Source organism: Cucurbita moschata, unplaced genomic scaffold (assembly GCF_002738365.1).
Source record: "Cucurbita moschata cultivar Rifu unplaced genomic scaffold, Cmos_1.0 Cmo_Scf00019, whole genome shotgun sequence".
NCBI classification, from domain to species: domain Eukaryota; kingdom Viridiplantae; phylum Streptophyta; class Magnoliopsida; order Cucurbitales; family Cucurbitaceae; genus Cucurbita; species Cucurbita moschata.
In genome coordinates this window covers 1,760,836-1,778,358 of record NW_019268535.1, presented here as the reverse complement: position 1 = coordinate 1,778,358, position 17,523 = coordinate 1,760,836, and the positions used below count along the sequence as shown (strand labels likewise).

Below are 17,523 nucleotides of genomic sequence, written 5' to 3'. Positions count from 1 at the left end.
CGGGCCCGGTTAAGTGGCATAGCTTGGTATACAAGTAATTTGATCTGTGATAAGAGGGTGTGTTGGGTTAACGTGGGGGAATCGAGAAGAAAACTCTGGTACGTTTCGTCGTCTCCAAGTGTTCGGCCTTTATTTTACGATCGACTTCTCACAGCTTGATCTTCCTGTCTCTTTGGTCATTTTCGTTTAATTAGCTCTGCCAATTGGTATTGTAGGCACTATCTTCATCGATTTTTCCTTGGTAATTTTCAGAACTGCTGTTCTTGTGTATTCGTAATTTCTTTTGTTTTGTTCAGTTGTTGTTTTCGATTCTGTTTCCATTGGACTTCTGGACCTGGATTTTGTGCTGTTGTATTGATCTGATGCTTGAATTCGCAGATATCGTTTGAGATTCCCCATGGCCAAAAGCTCGTTCAAGCTCGAACATCCTCTAGGTTTTTCTTTTTCACAATTTTGACCATTTTGATCATTTCTTGAACTTTATTGTTTATTTAATTTATGTGACGAATCGTGTCAGTTTTCGCGTACTTTTGATACTTAATTGGCCTTCTGATATTCTAATTTAACTTTTGGGGTGGTTAATCCTTGATGTTTTATTCGTTTTTTGTGATTAGTGCCACTCACGTCGGGTATTAATTAGGGTCTGTTCTTATGATTGCGAATGAGCTTCTTTGAACTGTGTAATTGGGGGTAATTTTAAGTTCCTTTCGTCTCTTTTCGCTGGAATCTTGATGTGAGAGGTTTTTTTCTGGTGAAAACTTGTTTCTGCCTAACATTTGGTCTCCTGGATTAATTGAAAACCAGTCAATTGATTTCTGCGCTTTCTCTCAGCCTCCTTTTGATATTGTTTCAGTGTCACATTTAGTTAAACGCTCATTTCCCTTCCAGTCTTGCATGGTCTTTACTTTGTTTTAAACTATTCCTCCAATGTTATAGAAAGGAGACAAGCAGAAGCTGCTCGCATCAGGGAGAAATATCCGGACAGAATTCCCGTAAGAATGTTAAACTTTCATATCAGTGTTCGTCACCTACTGCACTCCAATTTTCTCTGTTAATGTGATTTAAATGCAGGTGATTGTGGAGAAAGCTGAAAGGAGTGACATTCCTGACATTGATAAGAAGAAGTAAGTTCCATAATGACTTGATTTTGTATAAACCAGTTAAAATTGAACTTCTTAACTGAAATCAGCTGAGGGGAGAGGCATTTCATTGTGTTACAACTCCAGAACTTGGTTTCTATGATTAGCTGCTGGCTTATTCTTTAATCTCCACAAAATATACGAATCGTCGATGCTGAAGTCCTGATTGTCAGATATTATGCTGTGGTTTCTTTTTAATCTAGTGCTGATAGGAAGAACATACATGATGGCAACAGTACCTAGCTCTGTTTGCCAATAATGGAGGAATATTAAGACCATAATTTGAAAGGAGTTTAAAATTCTCGTAGTACATTGGATTGTATACAATCGGATGGGCAGTTTGTCTATACTAACTCTTTGTTGTTACTATGGGGTTTTGAAGCACAAGTAGATTTTACTCGTTGGTGTCAATTAAATGATCTGTGGACGTCAGGTGCTCTACACGGTGCTTTTGGACTAATAGGTTTCATGTTACATCAATTTAAACTCGCTTAATATTTTTACCCTTTTCATGACTTTAGGTACCTTGTCCCTGCTGACCTCACGGTTGGGCAGTTTGTTTATGTTGTCCGGAAAAGGATTAAGCTTAGTTCCGAGAAGGCTATTTTCATCTTTATCCAAAACACACTACCTCCAACTGGTTAGTTGAATTTCTTGTTCTTTTAATATGTACATTTCACTTGGTGTAGCATGAAGAAATGCGTTTGTGTTTGCCTAATATATGTATTGTCACAGCTGCTTTGATGTCATCAATCTATGAAGATAACAAGGATGAAGATGGTTTTCTTTACATGACTTACAGTGGAGAGAACACCTTTGGATTCTGATGACTTCAAATCATACTTCGTCTGTAAATGAAATTTAAAAAGCTGTAAATTCTCCTTGCTTGCTTGCTTCCCCATGTCAGCTATCTCAGCTTCTTGTCTATTTCCGATTACCTTAGGCCTATCTTTCCACTGGCACTAGTAATGTTAGTACATGTTGCTCATTAAGAACTTCATTAAGTGTTGGGCTCTGGATTTCATGGTGTTCTTCCCCGCCCAAACTGTGAAAAGAAATGTGGGTGTTTGTGTGGTGAGAATCCATGGTTTCCATTCCTCTATTCTAATGTCTATTTCATGTAAGCATCAGATGTTTCTGACTATTAATTTCCACGTTTGCCTCGTTTTAATGTTCAGTTAAGGATAATTCACAAGAAAGAGCAGGGGTATCTTATTAGGTCTCTCTGATGAGAGGGAGTGTAATAACCGGTAGCAGATATTGCTTGCTTTGACCTGTTATGTATTGCGGCAGTCTCACAATTTTAAATCGCGGCTGTTAGGGAGAGGTTTTTACACCTTTATAAATAATGTTCTATTCTCTTCTCCAATCGATGTTGGGATCTCACAATCCACCCCTTCAGATCCCAACGTCCTTGCTAGCACATAGCTCTGTGCCCAACTTTGATAATACTTTGTTCTACCTCATTTGGGGTCTAACGTCCTTGTTGGTACACCGCTTGATGCTTAGCTCTAATATCATTTATAACGCCTTAAACCCACCGTTATCAGATATTGTCTGTTTTGAGCCGTAAGCACGGTTTTAAAACACTTCTACTAGAGAGAAGTTTTTACACAGTCATAAAGAATCCGCATTGAACCGAGACGTGGGATCTCACATGAAGATATTCCAATTCTATTTCTCCCAAGAGCTTTGTACAAATGCTCAAACAAAGATGAAGATATAACGTCTCCCCGCCCTGCACATTGTATCGTTAACACATTATACATATCACAATTAATGTTGTTGAGCTAAAAAAAAAAAAACTCTTAACCCAAATTTTCGAATTTTTCGTGAGATTTATTGCACAACGACACACAATCCCAACAAACGATCCTCTGAAATTGATTTTTGAACCACCGAATATAAGATTGATTACAAGAATTTATTGCAGGGCCCCTCGCTACAACCGATGCTCTTCCTTCGAGTTTCATTTCAGGTACACCACTCCAACATTCTTCTTATTACACTCTTATTGCGTAGGCTTACACTATCAATACCCTTCACTGCAATTCCTTCTGATAATCTTCATTATCAACAAGAACCTAGAAATGAAGAACATGGTTTGATAAACAAATTCAATGTAAATTTGAAGATCTCGAGGAAAGAAAACTCACAATCTGCCACCCATCAGGATCCAGAAACGTTGTAATCTTGGCTTTGATTTGAGGATCCAAACTGGGTTGTTGGGTTATCTTTCCTCCAAGTTCTTGTATGATCAGATTGAGTACCTCAGCGCTCTTGTTTACATTATCAGTCCCAATAGCTACCTGAAACCATTTAATCAAGAACAGCTGCTATAACTTGAAAGGATAAGTTAATCATTGATATAAGTTTTGACCTGGGAATATCCATTTCCCTTTGAATGTTGTGTCACGCCATGGTTGTAAGTCAGCTCAAGAACGGTGGTCTCTAACTCATCTGCATACCCCACCATGGCTATGGCGTACTGCAGAGTTGATTGTTTGTGTATTGAAAAGTGTAGCATTTCATTAGCTTTCATTTCTGATGATTGATGGATTTTATGTAAAAGTGAAAAGGAAGTTCACCTTGTGTTCTAGACTCTCAATTCTGGTAAGAACTCTCATTCCCAGTGCCTGTAAAGACATGGATTCAAATTCAGGATTAGAAGTTCTAGCAGCTCTTCAGAAAAAGTCTTTGTGTGGGTGAATTTGGTGTTGTTTTAAACTCTCTTTGTTTCGGTCCAAGCCTACTGCTAGTAGATATTGTTCTCTTTAGATTTTTTTTTTTTTTTTCGGGCTTCCCCCACGTTGTCTGCTAGGGAGAGGTTTCCACACCTTATAATGAGTGTTTTGTTCTCCTCCCCAACCAATGTGGGATCTCATAATCAACCCCCCTTCAGGACCCAACATCCTCGCTGACACTTGTTCCCTTCTCCAATCGATGTGGGACCCTCCAATCCATCTCCCTTGGGGTCTAGCGTCCTTGCTGACACCCTGCCTTGTGTCCACTCTCCTTCAGGGCTCAGCCTCCTCGCTGTCACATTGCCCGGTGTTTGGCTCTGATGCCACTTGTAACGGCTCAAGTCCACTACTAGCAGATATTGTCCTCTTTGGACTTTCCCTCAAGAGAGATTTCTACACCCTTATAAAGAATATTTCATTCTCCTCTCCAACCGATATAGAGTCTCACAATCCACCCTTTTTGGGGCCCAGTATCCTTGCTTGCACACCACCTCGTGTCCACTCCCTTTGGGACCCAGCCTTCTTGTTGGCATATTATCTAGTATCTGGCTCTAATACCATTTGTAACGGCTCAACCCCACCGCTAGTAGATAATGTCCTCTTTGAACTTTCCCTTTTGGGCTTTTCCCCCAAGGTTTTTAAAACGCGGCTTCTAGGGAGATTCTTCGACACCCTTATAAAAAATATTTCATTCTCCTCCCCAACCCGATAAAGGATCTCACCCTCTTCATTTTTAAAAGTTCACGAACTTCCAACAGGGTCGACTTAAAACCGCAAAATTTGCCATCTGTGATGCAGCAGGACACAGAGATTTTTCAACACTCTTTTACCTTCTCATAGAAGTTGATTGAGCGTTCTAAATCCCCAACACGAAGCATTACTTGACAGAGTGGCTGAGGAGTAGGACCTCTTTGAATGAGCTCAAAGATGTAACCATCAGGATCTTTCACAAAGGCCAACACAATAGAGAAGCCTTTCACCTCAAAAGGTTCTCTAACGACAGCTCCAGCTCCCTTGTCTCTGACATTTTCAACCATTTTGTAGACCTTGAAAAGCAACAAAAAGTTCATGTTAATGTTCTTAACTTCAATTTGCAGGAAAAAAGAGAGCCAAATGACCCACATCTTGAGTAGCAATGGCAGTGTCCAAAGCCAGCACCAATATCATACGAAGTCACCCTATAACCTGTATGGTTCGTTAGCATCGCACAACAACGCACACACTCGTTTTAGAGAAAATGCAAGAAAGAATATTGGCTAAAGGTTTATATTGAGAACATGACATGATTCAGAGAGATTCTTAGAGCTACATACTGTAATTCAGCTCAAGAACGAACGAAGATTGCTCGGGACCAAACCCCATGAAAGCTCGGGTACATTTCTCTTCTGGGACATCTCTAATTCTCAGGAGTTTCATCCCAAAGCATTCAGTATAGAATCTGAAGATGACAAATACATTACCATGAAGGAGAGACCAAAGAACTTAAGAGTAAGCTTAAAGAAGACATACTCGATGGTGCGATCGAGATCACCGACACGATAGACAGCTCGAAGAAAGCGGCGATAATCTTTGATGGGCCATTCCAACAACTGCTCATCTGCATCAGGAGCAACAGCCACTGGTTTAGCCTCTGCCATTTGCTCTGAACTTGTGTCACCACCAGTTGTATTGATCATGAAAAAGGTGATAATCCTAAAGTTTAAATATTTGATTGGACCACAATATATGAACAATATCAACAAATCAATAGGTATCAACTTGTGTTTGTTTATTGTAGGATTTGTCTTGCATAAGACTCCCTTCTTTGTGGCTTTTAGTATGGAATAAATTATGCAGAGTTCTTTGGTGAAAAGCTCCTCCACTGTCATGAATTTAAATCAAATAATAAAATAAATTAGGTGAGACATTCTTAATAAGAGTGTAGAAATCTTTACTGTAATGACGGGCTAAAGCGGACAATATTTGCTGTAATGACGGGCTAAAATGGACAATATTTGCTGTAACGACGGGCCAAAGTGGACAATATTTACTGTAACGATGGGCCAAAACGGACAATATTTACTGTAACGACGGGCCAAAGCTGACAATATTTGCTATAACGACGAGCCAAAGCGGACAATATTTGCTGTAATGAAGGGCCAAAGTGGACAATATTGGCTAGCGATGGGCTTGAGCTGTTACGAATTTAGTCGATATATTTTGTAATTTAGTTTTTTTTGGTAGATTCGAACCTCTAAATAGTGACACTTTCCTTTGTGGTGAACTCCTATCTATTTGTATATTCCATATGAATTAATCGATTTATTAAATATAAAATTTAATTTTGTGGTATAATTATAAACTTTTTGATTTTGTAAATTGTTAAAATATTAAATAAATTAATAATTTATTAGACACTAAATTGAAAAAATTAGAAATTTTATATCAATTTAAGGATTTATTTAATATTTTTTAAAATTTATATTTCATAAGTAAATTCGGAGTTTCTTAAAAAAAATTAATTTTGCAAAGCGTATTTTTACACAAAACTATTATTTACCAAATCTAAAATTAAATATATTTTAGAGGCGTAAATTCCGTAGAAACTGTACGCAGAAAAATAGAAACAGCGCCACGTAAGATGTCATTCTGTTCGTTTAAAGATTGCTACGTGGCGGAGTAATGGAGCTTGGCGAGTTGACATACCAATAAGGGTATGCCACGTGGGATGAAGGTTGAGAATTCCACTGTTCCCGTATTTCATCCAGGTTCATATTTCATCTTTCACCTCTTTTTATTTAAACCTACGGAGTTGAAGAAAAACGCAGACGAGAATTACAATTTACCGAAAGAGAGAGCAATAATTCTTTGTCCTTCATGGCGCTTGCTGTTTCTTCTTCTTCTTCTTCTGCAATTTCTGCTTCTAATTTGCAGCATTTTGCCGCTTCCTTTGAGGTTAAAGGTATTGTTCAGAATTTGGTTTTTTGTTTACATTAGGAAACGAAGTTGAAGATATTTGTTAGAATTTATTTGTGTTTGAATGATGTTTTGAAGAATTTCATTCTCGTTTGCATGTTAATTCTGAATTGTGGATTTCATTTCGATTTGCAGCTCCACGAATTGTTTCTGTTCAGCTGTTGAATCGGCCGCGCGGTTTATCATATGGAGTCGATTATTCACGAAAGGGATGCTCGGTGAAGCCTATTAATGTGAAATCCAAACGGAATGATTTGATTGTCCCTCTCTCGGCGAATACTCTTGGTGCTGGTAATTTTGATTTCTCATTAATCCTATCTCCTCGATTTGGAGTTCATTTCTGGAAATCTGTGTTAAAATGTTTCTTGTGTGGATAATGATGATGTTTTCGGGTTGGATCTGTAGAGGTGGAGGAGAAAGCGGAGACGGTAGACTATGATGGATTAGCCAAAGACTTCGAAAATGCTTCTCCTCTGGAAATAATGGACACGGCCCTGGAGAGATTTGGCAACGACATTGCGATCGCGTTCAGGTAGGTTTTTATTCTATCATTTGATTAAATTGTGTCTTTAGCTTTTGTTATCCAACATCATGTGTCTAATGTCTGAAACTTCCAAATTGTAATGCTGTTGAATCTGTGATCTGTAAGGTGCCTCTTTAATCACATATGCCATTTTCGTTCAAGGAAACTGCCTTTTTCATGCATTTCCTTAAAGTTTTAAGTACCATTGAGATTCGAATTATTTGAGTTTGTTGATTTTCTGTCGTCGTAATTGCTTCGGATTGTGCTAGTCTCTAGATATTCTCTCTGCCGCCACCTGTTCCCATTTCTTTCATTTTCCTCAAGCTGCTACGATCAACTGTAAATAGTAGAGAATAATCGAACACAGTGGAAATGTGGAAGAAAAGTGTCAACTCTGTAAAGATTGGATAATTTTTGTTGAAACTCATAATCAATATTCATAACGATAAACAAATAATATTAGCTTTCGGGATTGTTTTCCTTCAATATTTGAAAGGGTGTCGATAATTTTCATCCTTGACAAGAATTTACTAGTAAAGTATTTGGTTTCTGAGCTCCTTACCAAGAAAAAAACATCTAACAAAAATTAAAATTATCCACTGCAGTGGTGCGGAAGATGTTGCATTGATTGAATATGCTCGATTGACTGGTCGACCATTTAGGGTATTCAGCCTAGACACAGGGAGGCTGAATTCAGAAACATACAAATTCTTTGATACAGTGGAGAAACATTATGGCATCCACATTGAGTACATGTTCCCAGATGCTGTTGAAGTTCAGGGTTTAGTTCGGAACAAAGGGCTGTTTTCATTCTACGAGGATGGCCACCAGGAGTGCTGCCGAGTAAGGAAGGTGAGGCCTTTGAGGAGGGCTCTAAAGGGGCTCCGAGCATGGATCACCGGACAAAGAAAAGACCAATCTCCTGGAACTAGGTCTGAGATTCCCATTGTCGAAGTTGATCCTATTTTTGAGGGATTGGATGGTGGCATTGGGAGCCTGATTAAGTGGAACCCAGTAGCCAACTTTGATAGTAAATACATATGGAACTTCTTGCGGACCATGAATGTACCTGTAAACTCCCTGCATTCTCAAGGATACGTCTCAATTGGCTGTGATCCCTGCACAAGGCCTATCCTCCCTGGGCAGCACGAAAGAGAAGGAAGATGGTGGTGGGAGGATTCCAAAGCCAAGGAATGCGGCCTTCACAAAGGAAATCTTAAACATCTCAATGGCAATGGAAATGGAGCTCTCCACGTGAATGCAACTCCCCAAGTTAACGACATCTTCGTCTCCGAAAATTTGGTGAACCTGAACAGAATCGGAATCGAAAACTTGGCCAGACTGGAGAACAGGAAAGAGCCTTGGCTTGTGGTTGTTTACACACCTTGGTGCCAATTCTGTCAGGTAAGAATCATTTTGCACAAAAGCGTTTCAGCTTATCATCTGCAAGATCCCACATCGGTTGGGGAGGAGAACGAAACACCCTTAATAAAGGTGTAGAAACCTCTCCCTAGCAGACAACGTTCCTTGAAATTAAACCCTCCTCCTAAAGAGACAATATCTGCTAGCGATGGGCTTAGGCTGTTACAAATGGTATCAGAGCTAGAGTCTCTTCCCCAAAAGGGGTAGACACAAGGCGGTGTTCCAGTAAGGATGTTGGGCCCTGAAGGGGGTGGATTGTGAGATCCCACATCGATTCGGGTGGATTGTGAGCTCAAAAGAGACAATATCTACTAGGGGTAGGTTGAGCCTTTACATAATCCACCATCCTACTTAAAAGGGCTAATGTTTGATGAATTTCTACAGGCTATGGAAGGGTCATATGTGGAATTGGCTGAGAAGTTGGCAGGAAATGGAGTGAAAGTTGGGAAGTTCAGAGGCGATGGTGAGCAGAAGGAGTTCGCCAAACAAGAGCTGCAGCTAGGATCCTTCCCCACAGTACTCTTTTTCCCCAAACACTCGTCTAAAGCAGTGAAGTACCCATCTGAGAAGAGGGATGTTGACTCGTTGATGGCTTTTGTGAATGCCCTTCGATGATGATACAGTGTGATAGCCATTAACAAAGGAAATTCACAGAGGTTCCAGTCTTTTGTTGGATTTTATATATATGTCTGAGGAAGGATAATAATATGTCGACTGCGATGGAAGTTGTTGAGATCAAAATCAACGCTTGGGGATCTTTTTGGAGCTTTTAGAGAATCCGGTCCCGAAATCATCCGATTATGTGTTTGTATAGATATCAATTTTCCCGTAGGGCTCCCAGGACCATGATGTAGTAATGGTCCAAGGCGTAAGCACAACGAGATTATAAATTTGTTTTGTGTGAGGATTTCTTTGATCTTGAGACCCTTGTAGTAATCATATTTTATCTGAGTTTAATAATATACACATAGGCTTCTAAATATTTTGATGGTACAAGGACTTCACTTTAATTCGAAAGTAAAAGACCCCGTCCCAATGAAGATATATTCAATTAGTCGATGAACGAACCAAGTACACCATAGAGCAGCCTTTAGAGAATAGAGAATTGTAACAATAGATAATTGTAACGGTCCAAGCCCACTGAACAAATATTGTTCTCTTTGGACTTTTTTTTTCGGGTTTCCCCTCAAGGTGTTATGAAACCTCTCTTGAGGCCTATGGAGTCTCGAACAACCTCTCATTAAACAAGGCTCAAGAGAAAAGCTCAAGCCCACTGCTAGTCGATGTTGTCCTATTTGAGCTTTCTCTTTTGGGTTTTTCATCGGAAGTTTTAAAACGTAGGGGAGGTTTTCACACCCTTACAAGAAATGTTTCGTTCCCCCAACTCACAGCCCAAACCCACTGCTAGTTGATCGACATTGTTCTCTGTGGACTTTTTCTTTCGGGATTCTCTTTTAAGGTTTTCTAACATCATAGAGGTTTCTACACCTTTACAAAAAAATGCTTCGGTCCCCCTCTCCAACCAGGGACCTCACAATCCACTCCCCTTGGTGGCCAACGTCCACACACCGCCCGATGTCTACTCTAATACCATTTATAACCGCCTAAGTCCACTACTAACATTTATTGTCCTACCTAGGCTTTCCCTTTGGAGCTTCCTCTAAGATTTTAAAACTTAGGTATCTATTGAGATTTTCACTCAAGATTTTATAACATTCGGGTCTACTAGGGAAATGTTTTCACATCCTTATAAGAAATGTTTATTGCTCTTCTCCAACCAATATGACATCTCACACATTATATTTAGATTATGATTTGATATTTAATCTTTCGAGAGAAGACGTAGGCGGTAGCGCCCACACACCGAAGGAAAGACCGAAAAGGCAGCAGCCAGCCAAGACCCACCCACCAAATACATGTGTTAGTGACAAAGAATGGCATAAGGTAGGGAGAATCTCCCATGTTTTTATGTTCCCGTTGAATGATTAAAAAGTAGAAACTCTTTTGGGATTTCCATATCATAATTATTGATTCAAAAGTTCGTCTTCTCTTTTCAATTTCTCAACCAACTATTTCTCAAACCATTTCTTTTTGTGTTTTTTTGTTGCCATGTTGAGACTTGGAGAGCCACCACCACCAACAAGTAAAAGAAAACTGTGAGGCAGGCAGGTGGTTGGACCAAAATTCACTTAAAAACTCTCTTTTTTAACTTAAAACGTGCTGCACAAGTTACGAGATCGTTATAGTTAACTTTGAAGTTCTTATGATTGAACAAAAAAGAATGAGAAACTCTTTGTTGGTGGTAAGTTGGTCGTGAATAGTACTCTAACTCTAATGGTTGAGCTGGGTATGTATGCATACCGATCTTTTAACAACCTAAGCCCACCACTAACAGATATTGTCCGCTTTGACTCATTACGTATGGTCATCAGCCTCACGGTTTTAAAACGCCTCTACTAAGGAGAGGTTTCCACACCCTTACCAGAAATGTTTCGTTCCCCTCTCCAACTAACGTGGGATCTTATAATTTACCCCCTAGGGCCCAGTATACTCACTTGCATACCATCCAGTGTCTAACTACCCAACCCCACCGCTAGTAGATGTTGTCCGTTTCAGCCCATTACGTATTATCATCAACTTCATGATTTCAAACCGCATCTATTAGGGAGAGGTTTCCATACCCTTATAAGGAATACTTCGTTTCGTCATGAGCTTCACAGTTTTAAAATACATCTACTAAGAAGAAATTTCCACACCCTTATAACAAATGCTTCATTCAACTCCCCAACCAATATATGATCTTTAGTACGAGGTCTTCACACTCTTAAAAATTGCATACCTAAGTCCTTCAGCCCCAAAAAGGAATCTTCATTCTTCGTTAGTACAAGTATTTTCCGTCTTTCTTAACTATAATTTCATATCTTCAGAACTAGCCTTACCAACTTTTACCTTGATTCGTCCCAAACCCCATCTTACTAGAAGAAGTTCCACGATGATATCATACGATTCCGACGGTGATTTAGTTAATGATAACATATAAGAAGTAGAAGGAAAAGATTGTTTTAATTCTTCCCCAACCTGCCTAATTATTAGACCAATTAAGAAGCTTGGTTGCTCATTTCTGGTGACAGCATTGAATAATATAATTGAGTTGCCTTCAGAATCGTACCTACTTTTGGTAAAAGGTATCCAATGCCTGTTTCTGGCACTCACTCAGAAACTTGATCTTGAAATTCGAAGAACTCATGAACCCATCTCAGAAAAACTCTGACTCACGGACTCACGTGATTCTCTTACGCCCACTTGTGACTCTCTGCTATGTACAAACCCACACACCTTTGTTTGTCCTTTTTTAGTAAAACAAAACCTATGGTTGTTGTCTCAAAAGCATGACTTTCTTACCGTATTCGAACCAAGTAAGACGGCTAATAACGACTTAAAAGAATTGATAATTACTATCTATATCAATGATGTATATCTTCGTTTTCAATGGCTCAATATAGGAACTTCAAAGTTAAGTGTGTATTAGGTATCACGTTCGTACTCTTAAAGTAGCGAGACATTGATTGTGCGACACTTATTCTATCCCGATGAACAGGGACAAAAGTATTTTAGAAAATGTGAGGGAGGAAATGGGTTGAAAACAATCTGTAAGAAAGCAATGTTACATGCTGAAAGCAAACATGTAACTCAAATAGGAAGAATTAACGATTAGTCATATTCTTTTGTTACCGTACATTTTGAGACATTTTTACCCAGATGGGTGTAGATATGATTTTAGTTAATAGTCATATATAACCCTGTATTGACACGATATGAATAGTAAAGACCTGATTGCACATGGAAGTAAGTAAAAGGGGTTTGGAATCGGTATACGACCATTGACAACACGTCCTGGACAAGTATGACTGAGATATCCGACATGCGGCCACAGATAGTAGGCACCAAACTCGAATAGTTGTATGTTGACAGTACAAAGTTAAACATGTTTGGTTTGAAATAGTTCGATGTTGAATGGAAAGAATTAACGACTAGTCACGTTCCCTTGTTACAGTATATTTTGGGGCATTTTTATTCAGATGGGTGTAGACATGATTTTAGTGAATAGTCATATATAACCCTGTATTGACACGATATAAATAGTAAAGACTTGTTGCACATGGAAGTAAGTAAAATGGGCTTGGAATGGGTATACGACCATCGACAACAGGTCCTGGACAAGTATGACTGAGACATCTGACATGCGGCCATAGACAGTAGGCTCCAACAAAGTTATTGAAACAGTTCGACGTTGAGTGACCTCCTAAGAAACATGTTAGAAAACATGTAGAAGGAGGAGATAAAACATGTTAAAAAAACTCGTGTTGGTTTGTTGAGATAGGCTTCACTTGTAAGAACTCGGGTATGGGATTGTTCGTTAGAAACATTAAATGTTGGAGTAAATTAAGCAGAGTGAATATGGTGTGGATTAAAACAAGGCGTCATAAATAAAAACAAACGCAGTAATGTCTCTATGTTGTGTAAGGGACAGCCTGGTTTTCCTCAAGAACAATCTAACGTGTCTAGAACGGACACTTTTTCGAATCCCATGTGAATTTACAATCCTCTCCTCAACACACACTCAAAACTTCCAAAAGAGTCCTCCCTTTTTCCCCCTTTTTCAGCCAACCATCGTGTCGGAAGGGAAAGGAATCATAGCCATTGAAAGAATACCAAAAACTTGAGCACTAAGTCCACCAAAAAGAACAGTTCTTTATTGGCCCACGAGGGCTTTTCAGTAACTTCATCATCTTGATTATTATGGTTCATTGTAATTTCTGTAATCAAATCAAAAAATCCCAATCCATTTGGGTTTTTTGTTGTTGGCCTTTCCAATTTGTAGATCAGTATAAATTGATGAAGATTAGATGATGCGAGGATCTTTAGCTGAAACAGAGGCGAAGAATGATGTAGCTGAGCTCAAGCTTCAATGGCAGAATCTAAATCTTCTCTGTTCTTTCTCTTCCTTTTTGGGTTTCTTACAGTTTGTAGAGGTAATGATGTCTTGAAACGCACATGAAATTCGCTAAAAAGTTGAAGAACATTCTGTTCTGTTCTGTTCTGTTCTGTTCTTCTGATCTTTCTTATTTGGGGGTTTTTTGCAGGTCGATTTCCGCCATTGATGGACGGGAAGAACATGGAGAAGGACGATAATCAGCCATTTGTTGGGGTTAATATTGGGAGTGACGTTTCGAATCTAATGTCGCCTTCAGACTTGGTTTCGTTCTTGCATTTTCAGAAAATCACTCATATTAGGCTTTACGATGCGAATCCTGATATCCTCAAAGCCCTAAATGGGTCGAAAATTCGTGTCATTATCAGTGTACCCAACAATCAGCTTCTTGCAATTGGATCTTCCAATGCTACCGCCGCCGCGTGGATCGCCCGGAATGTGGTGGCGTACTATCCCCAGACCCTAATTTCCGGCATTTCCGTCGGCGATGAGGTTTTAACCACTATCCCCTCTGTTTCCCCTTTGTTGCTTCCTGCTATTGAGTCCCTTTACAGTGGTTTAGTTTCTGCAAATCTTCAAACCCAAATCACCATTTCTACTCCCCATGCTGCTTCGATTATCCTCGACCCATTTCCGCCGTCACAGGCGTTCTTCAACCAGAGCTTGGTTCAGTTCATGCTTCCTCTGCTTCGGTTCCTTTCAAGAACTGGGTCGCCATTGATGATGAACTTTTACCCTTATTATGTTTTTATGCAAAACAAAGGGGTTGTTCCTCTTGATAATGCGCTGTTTAAGCCCTTGATTCCTTCTAAAGAAATGGTTGATCCCAATACTCTGCTTCACTACACTAATGTTCTTGACGCCATGATTGATTCTGCTTATTTCTCGATGAAGAATCTCAATATCACTGATGTTGTGGTTCTCGTCACTGAAAGTGGGTGGCCTTCAAAGGGCGATTCGAAAGAGCCATACGCCACAATCGACAACGCCGACACGTTCAATTCGAATCTAATCAAGCATATTCTCGACCGGAGTGGTTCCCCATTTCACCCTGAAATCACTTCCAGTGTTTACATCTACGAGCTGTTCAATGAGGATTTACGGTCGCCGCCGGTGTCGGAGGCGAATTGGGGGCTGTTTTATGGGAACTCCACGCCGGTTTATTTGCTTCATGTGTCGGGAAGTGGGACGTTTTTGGCTAATGATACTACGAACCAGACGTATTGTATTGCCATGGATGAGTTTGATACTAAGACATTGCAGACAGCTTTAGATTGGGCTTGTGGACCTGGGAAAGCTAATTGTACAGAGATTCAGCCGGGTGAAGCTTGCTATCAGCCTAACAATGTGAAGAACCATGCCTCTTATGCATTTGATAGCTATTACCAGAAGGAAGGGAAAAGTGCTGGATCTTGTGATTTCAAGGGCGTGGCTATGATCACCACCACTGACCCAAGTGAGTTTCATTTCTTTGCTTTAACTTTCAATGAACACTGGTTTCTGGGTTGCTATTGTTTCACTTACTTTGCTCTTGGAATTATGCCTATTTTCAAATGGTTTGATACTGTGAAGCCATTAAACAAAACACCACAACTGAATGATACACATTAGGCTCACTTATCTTCGACCAAATGATCTAAGGTTCGAATCATCACCCACCACGAAAGAATATGGAACATACAAGTAAAAGCCAACATATCTAATATTACACCATTCTAGATCTCACCTTAGTTGGAGAGGGAAACGAAACATTCCTTATAAGGGTGTGGAAACCTCTTCTTAGCATATGTATTTTAAAATCGTGAGGTTTACGGCGATTCGTTACGAGGCAAAGCGGACAATATCTGCTAGTGGTGGGTTTGGACTATTACAAATGGTATTAGAGCCAGACATCGAGTAGTGTGCCAGTGAGAACACTGGGTCTCAAGGGAGTAGATTGTGAGATCCTACATCGGTTGGAGAGGGGAACGAAACATTTCTTATAAGGGTGTGGTAGCCTCTCTCTAGTAGACGCGTTTTAAAACCGTGAGGTTGATGATGATACATAACAGGCCAAAGCGGACAATATATGATAGTGGTGGGCTTGAGCTGTTACAAATGGTATCAGAGCCAGACACTAATTAGTGTGCCAGCGAGAACACTGGGTCTCAAGGGGGTAGATTGTGAGATCCCACATTGGTTGGAGAGGGGAACGAAACATTTCTTATAAGGGTGTGAAAACCTCTCCTTAGCATACACGTTTTAAAATCGTGAGGTTAACGGCGATACGTAACATTCCAAAGTAGAGAATATCTGCTAGCGGTGAGCTTGGGTGACTGTTACACATAGTATCAGAGCCATACACTGAGCTGTGTGCTAACGAGGACGCTAGGTCTCAAGGGGGTAGATTATGAGATCTCACATTGGTTGGAGAGGGGAACAAAACATTCCTTATAAGGGTGTGGAAACCTCTCCCTAGCTTGATACGTAACAGGCTAATTGGGTTAGATTTTGGTTGCAACATGGGGGCACCCCATGGTCAGTTTCTGCAGCATTAGTATCTAGTAACCTGTGATTTGTGGCATCATGACCAACTTATATGGGGAATGTGGTTGTATTTTGCAGGCCATGGGAGCTGCATATTTCCAGGAAGGTAATAGAAACTCCATAACCGAGTGTTCCTTGAATTCCCAAGCAAAGAACACAGTTTTTTGAGTGCTTAATTATGCAATTCCTTTTGCAGTAAGAAAGTAGGCAATAAAGCTAAAGAGACAGGGAAGAACACAACACAAATCCCTGAAGCCAGTGGAGGAACAGCAGCAGCTCAGAAGGTACTCCATGTTTTTCTGCTTGCACTTTGCTCATTCTTTCTGTTCATCCTTTGATAGCTCCATGGTGAGGAGGCTGATGTAGAAAATTAAAGAGTTTATTTATATATATAATATATATATTTTTTGAAATGTAATATTTTTTTATGAGGAAAGTGGAGGTTGAAAAGTGCTTTTTTTTTTTGGTAGTAAAGGGCTTTTTGTTGAATATGGCCTAAAGTTCAAATATGCATATCTTAAAGGGTATGAAGAGCTAAGTTTGCACATGGTAGAACCTTTTTCAAAGGAATTACGGGGTGAATAAAGAAAAAGATAAAAAGAGTTTATAGATTTTATGTCATATTCTGGACCGACACTAACTATGTTTCTCTTGGAGCCCGCGACTGTCCCATTTGTAACAATTCAAGTTCATTGCTAACAAATGTTGTCTGTTTTGGCCTATTATGTTTTGCCCCATTTGTAACAATTCAAGTTCATCGCTAACAAATGTTGTCTGTTTTGGCCCATTATGTTTTGTTGTCAGCCAAACCGTAAGGCCAGAGAGAGGTTTTCACATCCTTATAAGAATGTTTTCGTCAGTTTTCACACCCTTATAAGAATAGCCAAATCGTAAGGCCATGGAGAGGTTTTCACACCCTTATAAGAATATTTTCGTTGTTTTCGTTGTCTATTTTGGCACATTATGTTTTGCCATCAACCTTACGGTTATTAAACACGCCAGCCAGGGAAAGGTTTTCACACCCTTGTTCGTCAGCCAGGGAGAGGGGTTTTCACACCCTTATAAGGGTGTTTCGTTCTTTATCAGCCTTACGGTTATTAAACACGTCAGCCAGGGAGAGGTTTTCACAGTTTTCACACCCTTATAAAAATGTTTCATTTTTCTTTCTAACTGATGGTGATCTCACCTTTCGAGGGGTTATGGTCGTTTGAGTTCTTTACA

The 17,523-nt window shown here is 39.7% G+C and overlaps 3 protein-coding genes and 1 pseudogene across 8 annotated transcripts; 3 read left to right on the top strand and 1 right to left on the bottom strand.

The window, feature by feature from the left end:
- Nucleotides 1–50: 50 nt before the first annotated feature.
- LOC111456961 (autophagy-related protein 8C) lies at nucleotides 51–2,316 on the top strand. Of its 5 annotated transcripts, none has more exons than XM_023099047.1 (6): nucleotides 51–98; nucleotides 379–434; nucleotides 937–992; nucleotides 1,072–1,124; nucleotides 1,661–1,779; nucleotides 1,875–2,316. In XM_023099047.1, exons 2-6 carry the CDS (start codon nucleotides 398–400, stop codon nucleotides 1,964–1,966), a joined length of 357 nt encoding a protein of 118 aa, XP_022954815.1. In that variant the 5' UTR covers nucleotides 51–98; nucleotides 379–397; the 3' UTR covers nucleotides 1,967–2,316. The 5 variants fall into 5 exon arrangements, with proteins under 5 accessions (XP_022954815.1, XP_022954812.1, XP_022954814.1 ...); XM_023099044.1 differs by having other exon boundaries at nucleotides 81–206; XM_023099046.1 differs by having other exon boundaries at nucleotides 97–211.
- An 814-nt stretch (nucleotides 2,317–3,130) lies between these two features.
- LOC111456962 lies at nucleotides 3,131–5,559 on the bottom strand (annotated as a pseudogene).
- Nucleotides 5,560–6,679: 1,120 nt separating this feature from the next.
- LOC111456956 (5'-adenylylsulfate reductase 3, chloroplastic-like) lies at nucleotides 6,680–9,773 on the top strand. The gene is made up of 5 exons (XM_023099036.1): nucleotides 6,680–6,824; nucleotides 6,974–7,129; nucleotides 7,244–7,370; nucleotides 7,967–8,765; nucleotides 9,168–9,773. Exons 1-5 carry the CDS (start codon nucleotides 6,740–6,742, stop codon nucleotides 9,396–9,398), a joined length of 1,398 nt encoding a protein of 465 aa, XP_022954804.1. The 5' UTR covers nucleotides 6,680–6,739; the 3' UTR covers nucleotides 9,399–9,773.
- A 3,807-nt stretch (nucleotides 9,774–13,580) lies between these two features.
- Nucleotides 13,581–16,849, top strand: LOC111456955 (glucan endo-1,3-beta-glucosidase 1). 2 transcript variants are annotated; one of them, XR_002712852.1, is made up of 5 exons: nucleotides 13,581–13,816; nucleotides 13,928–15,232; nucleotides 16,381–16,408; nucleotides 16,499–16,704; nucleotides 16,757–16,849. XR_002712852.1 is itself a non-coding variant. In XM_023099035.1 (4 exons), the coding sequence occupies exons 1-4, from the start codon at nucleotides 13,753–13,755 to the stop codon at nucleotides 16,638–16,640; spliced, it is 1,539 nt and encodes a 512-aa protein (XP_022954803.1). In that variant the 5' UTR covers nucleotides 13,581–13,752; the 3' UTR covers nucleotides 16,641–16,849. The 2 variants fall into 2 exon arrangements, 1 of the variants encoding a protein (XP_022954803.1); XM_023099035.1 differs by having other exon boundaries at nucleotides 16,499–16,849.
- The last annotated feature ends 674 nt before the right edge of the window (nucleotides 16,850–17,523 follow it).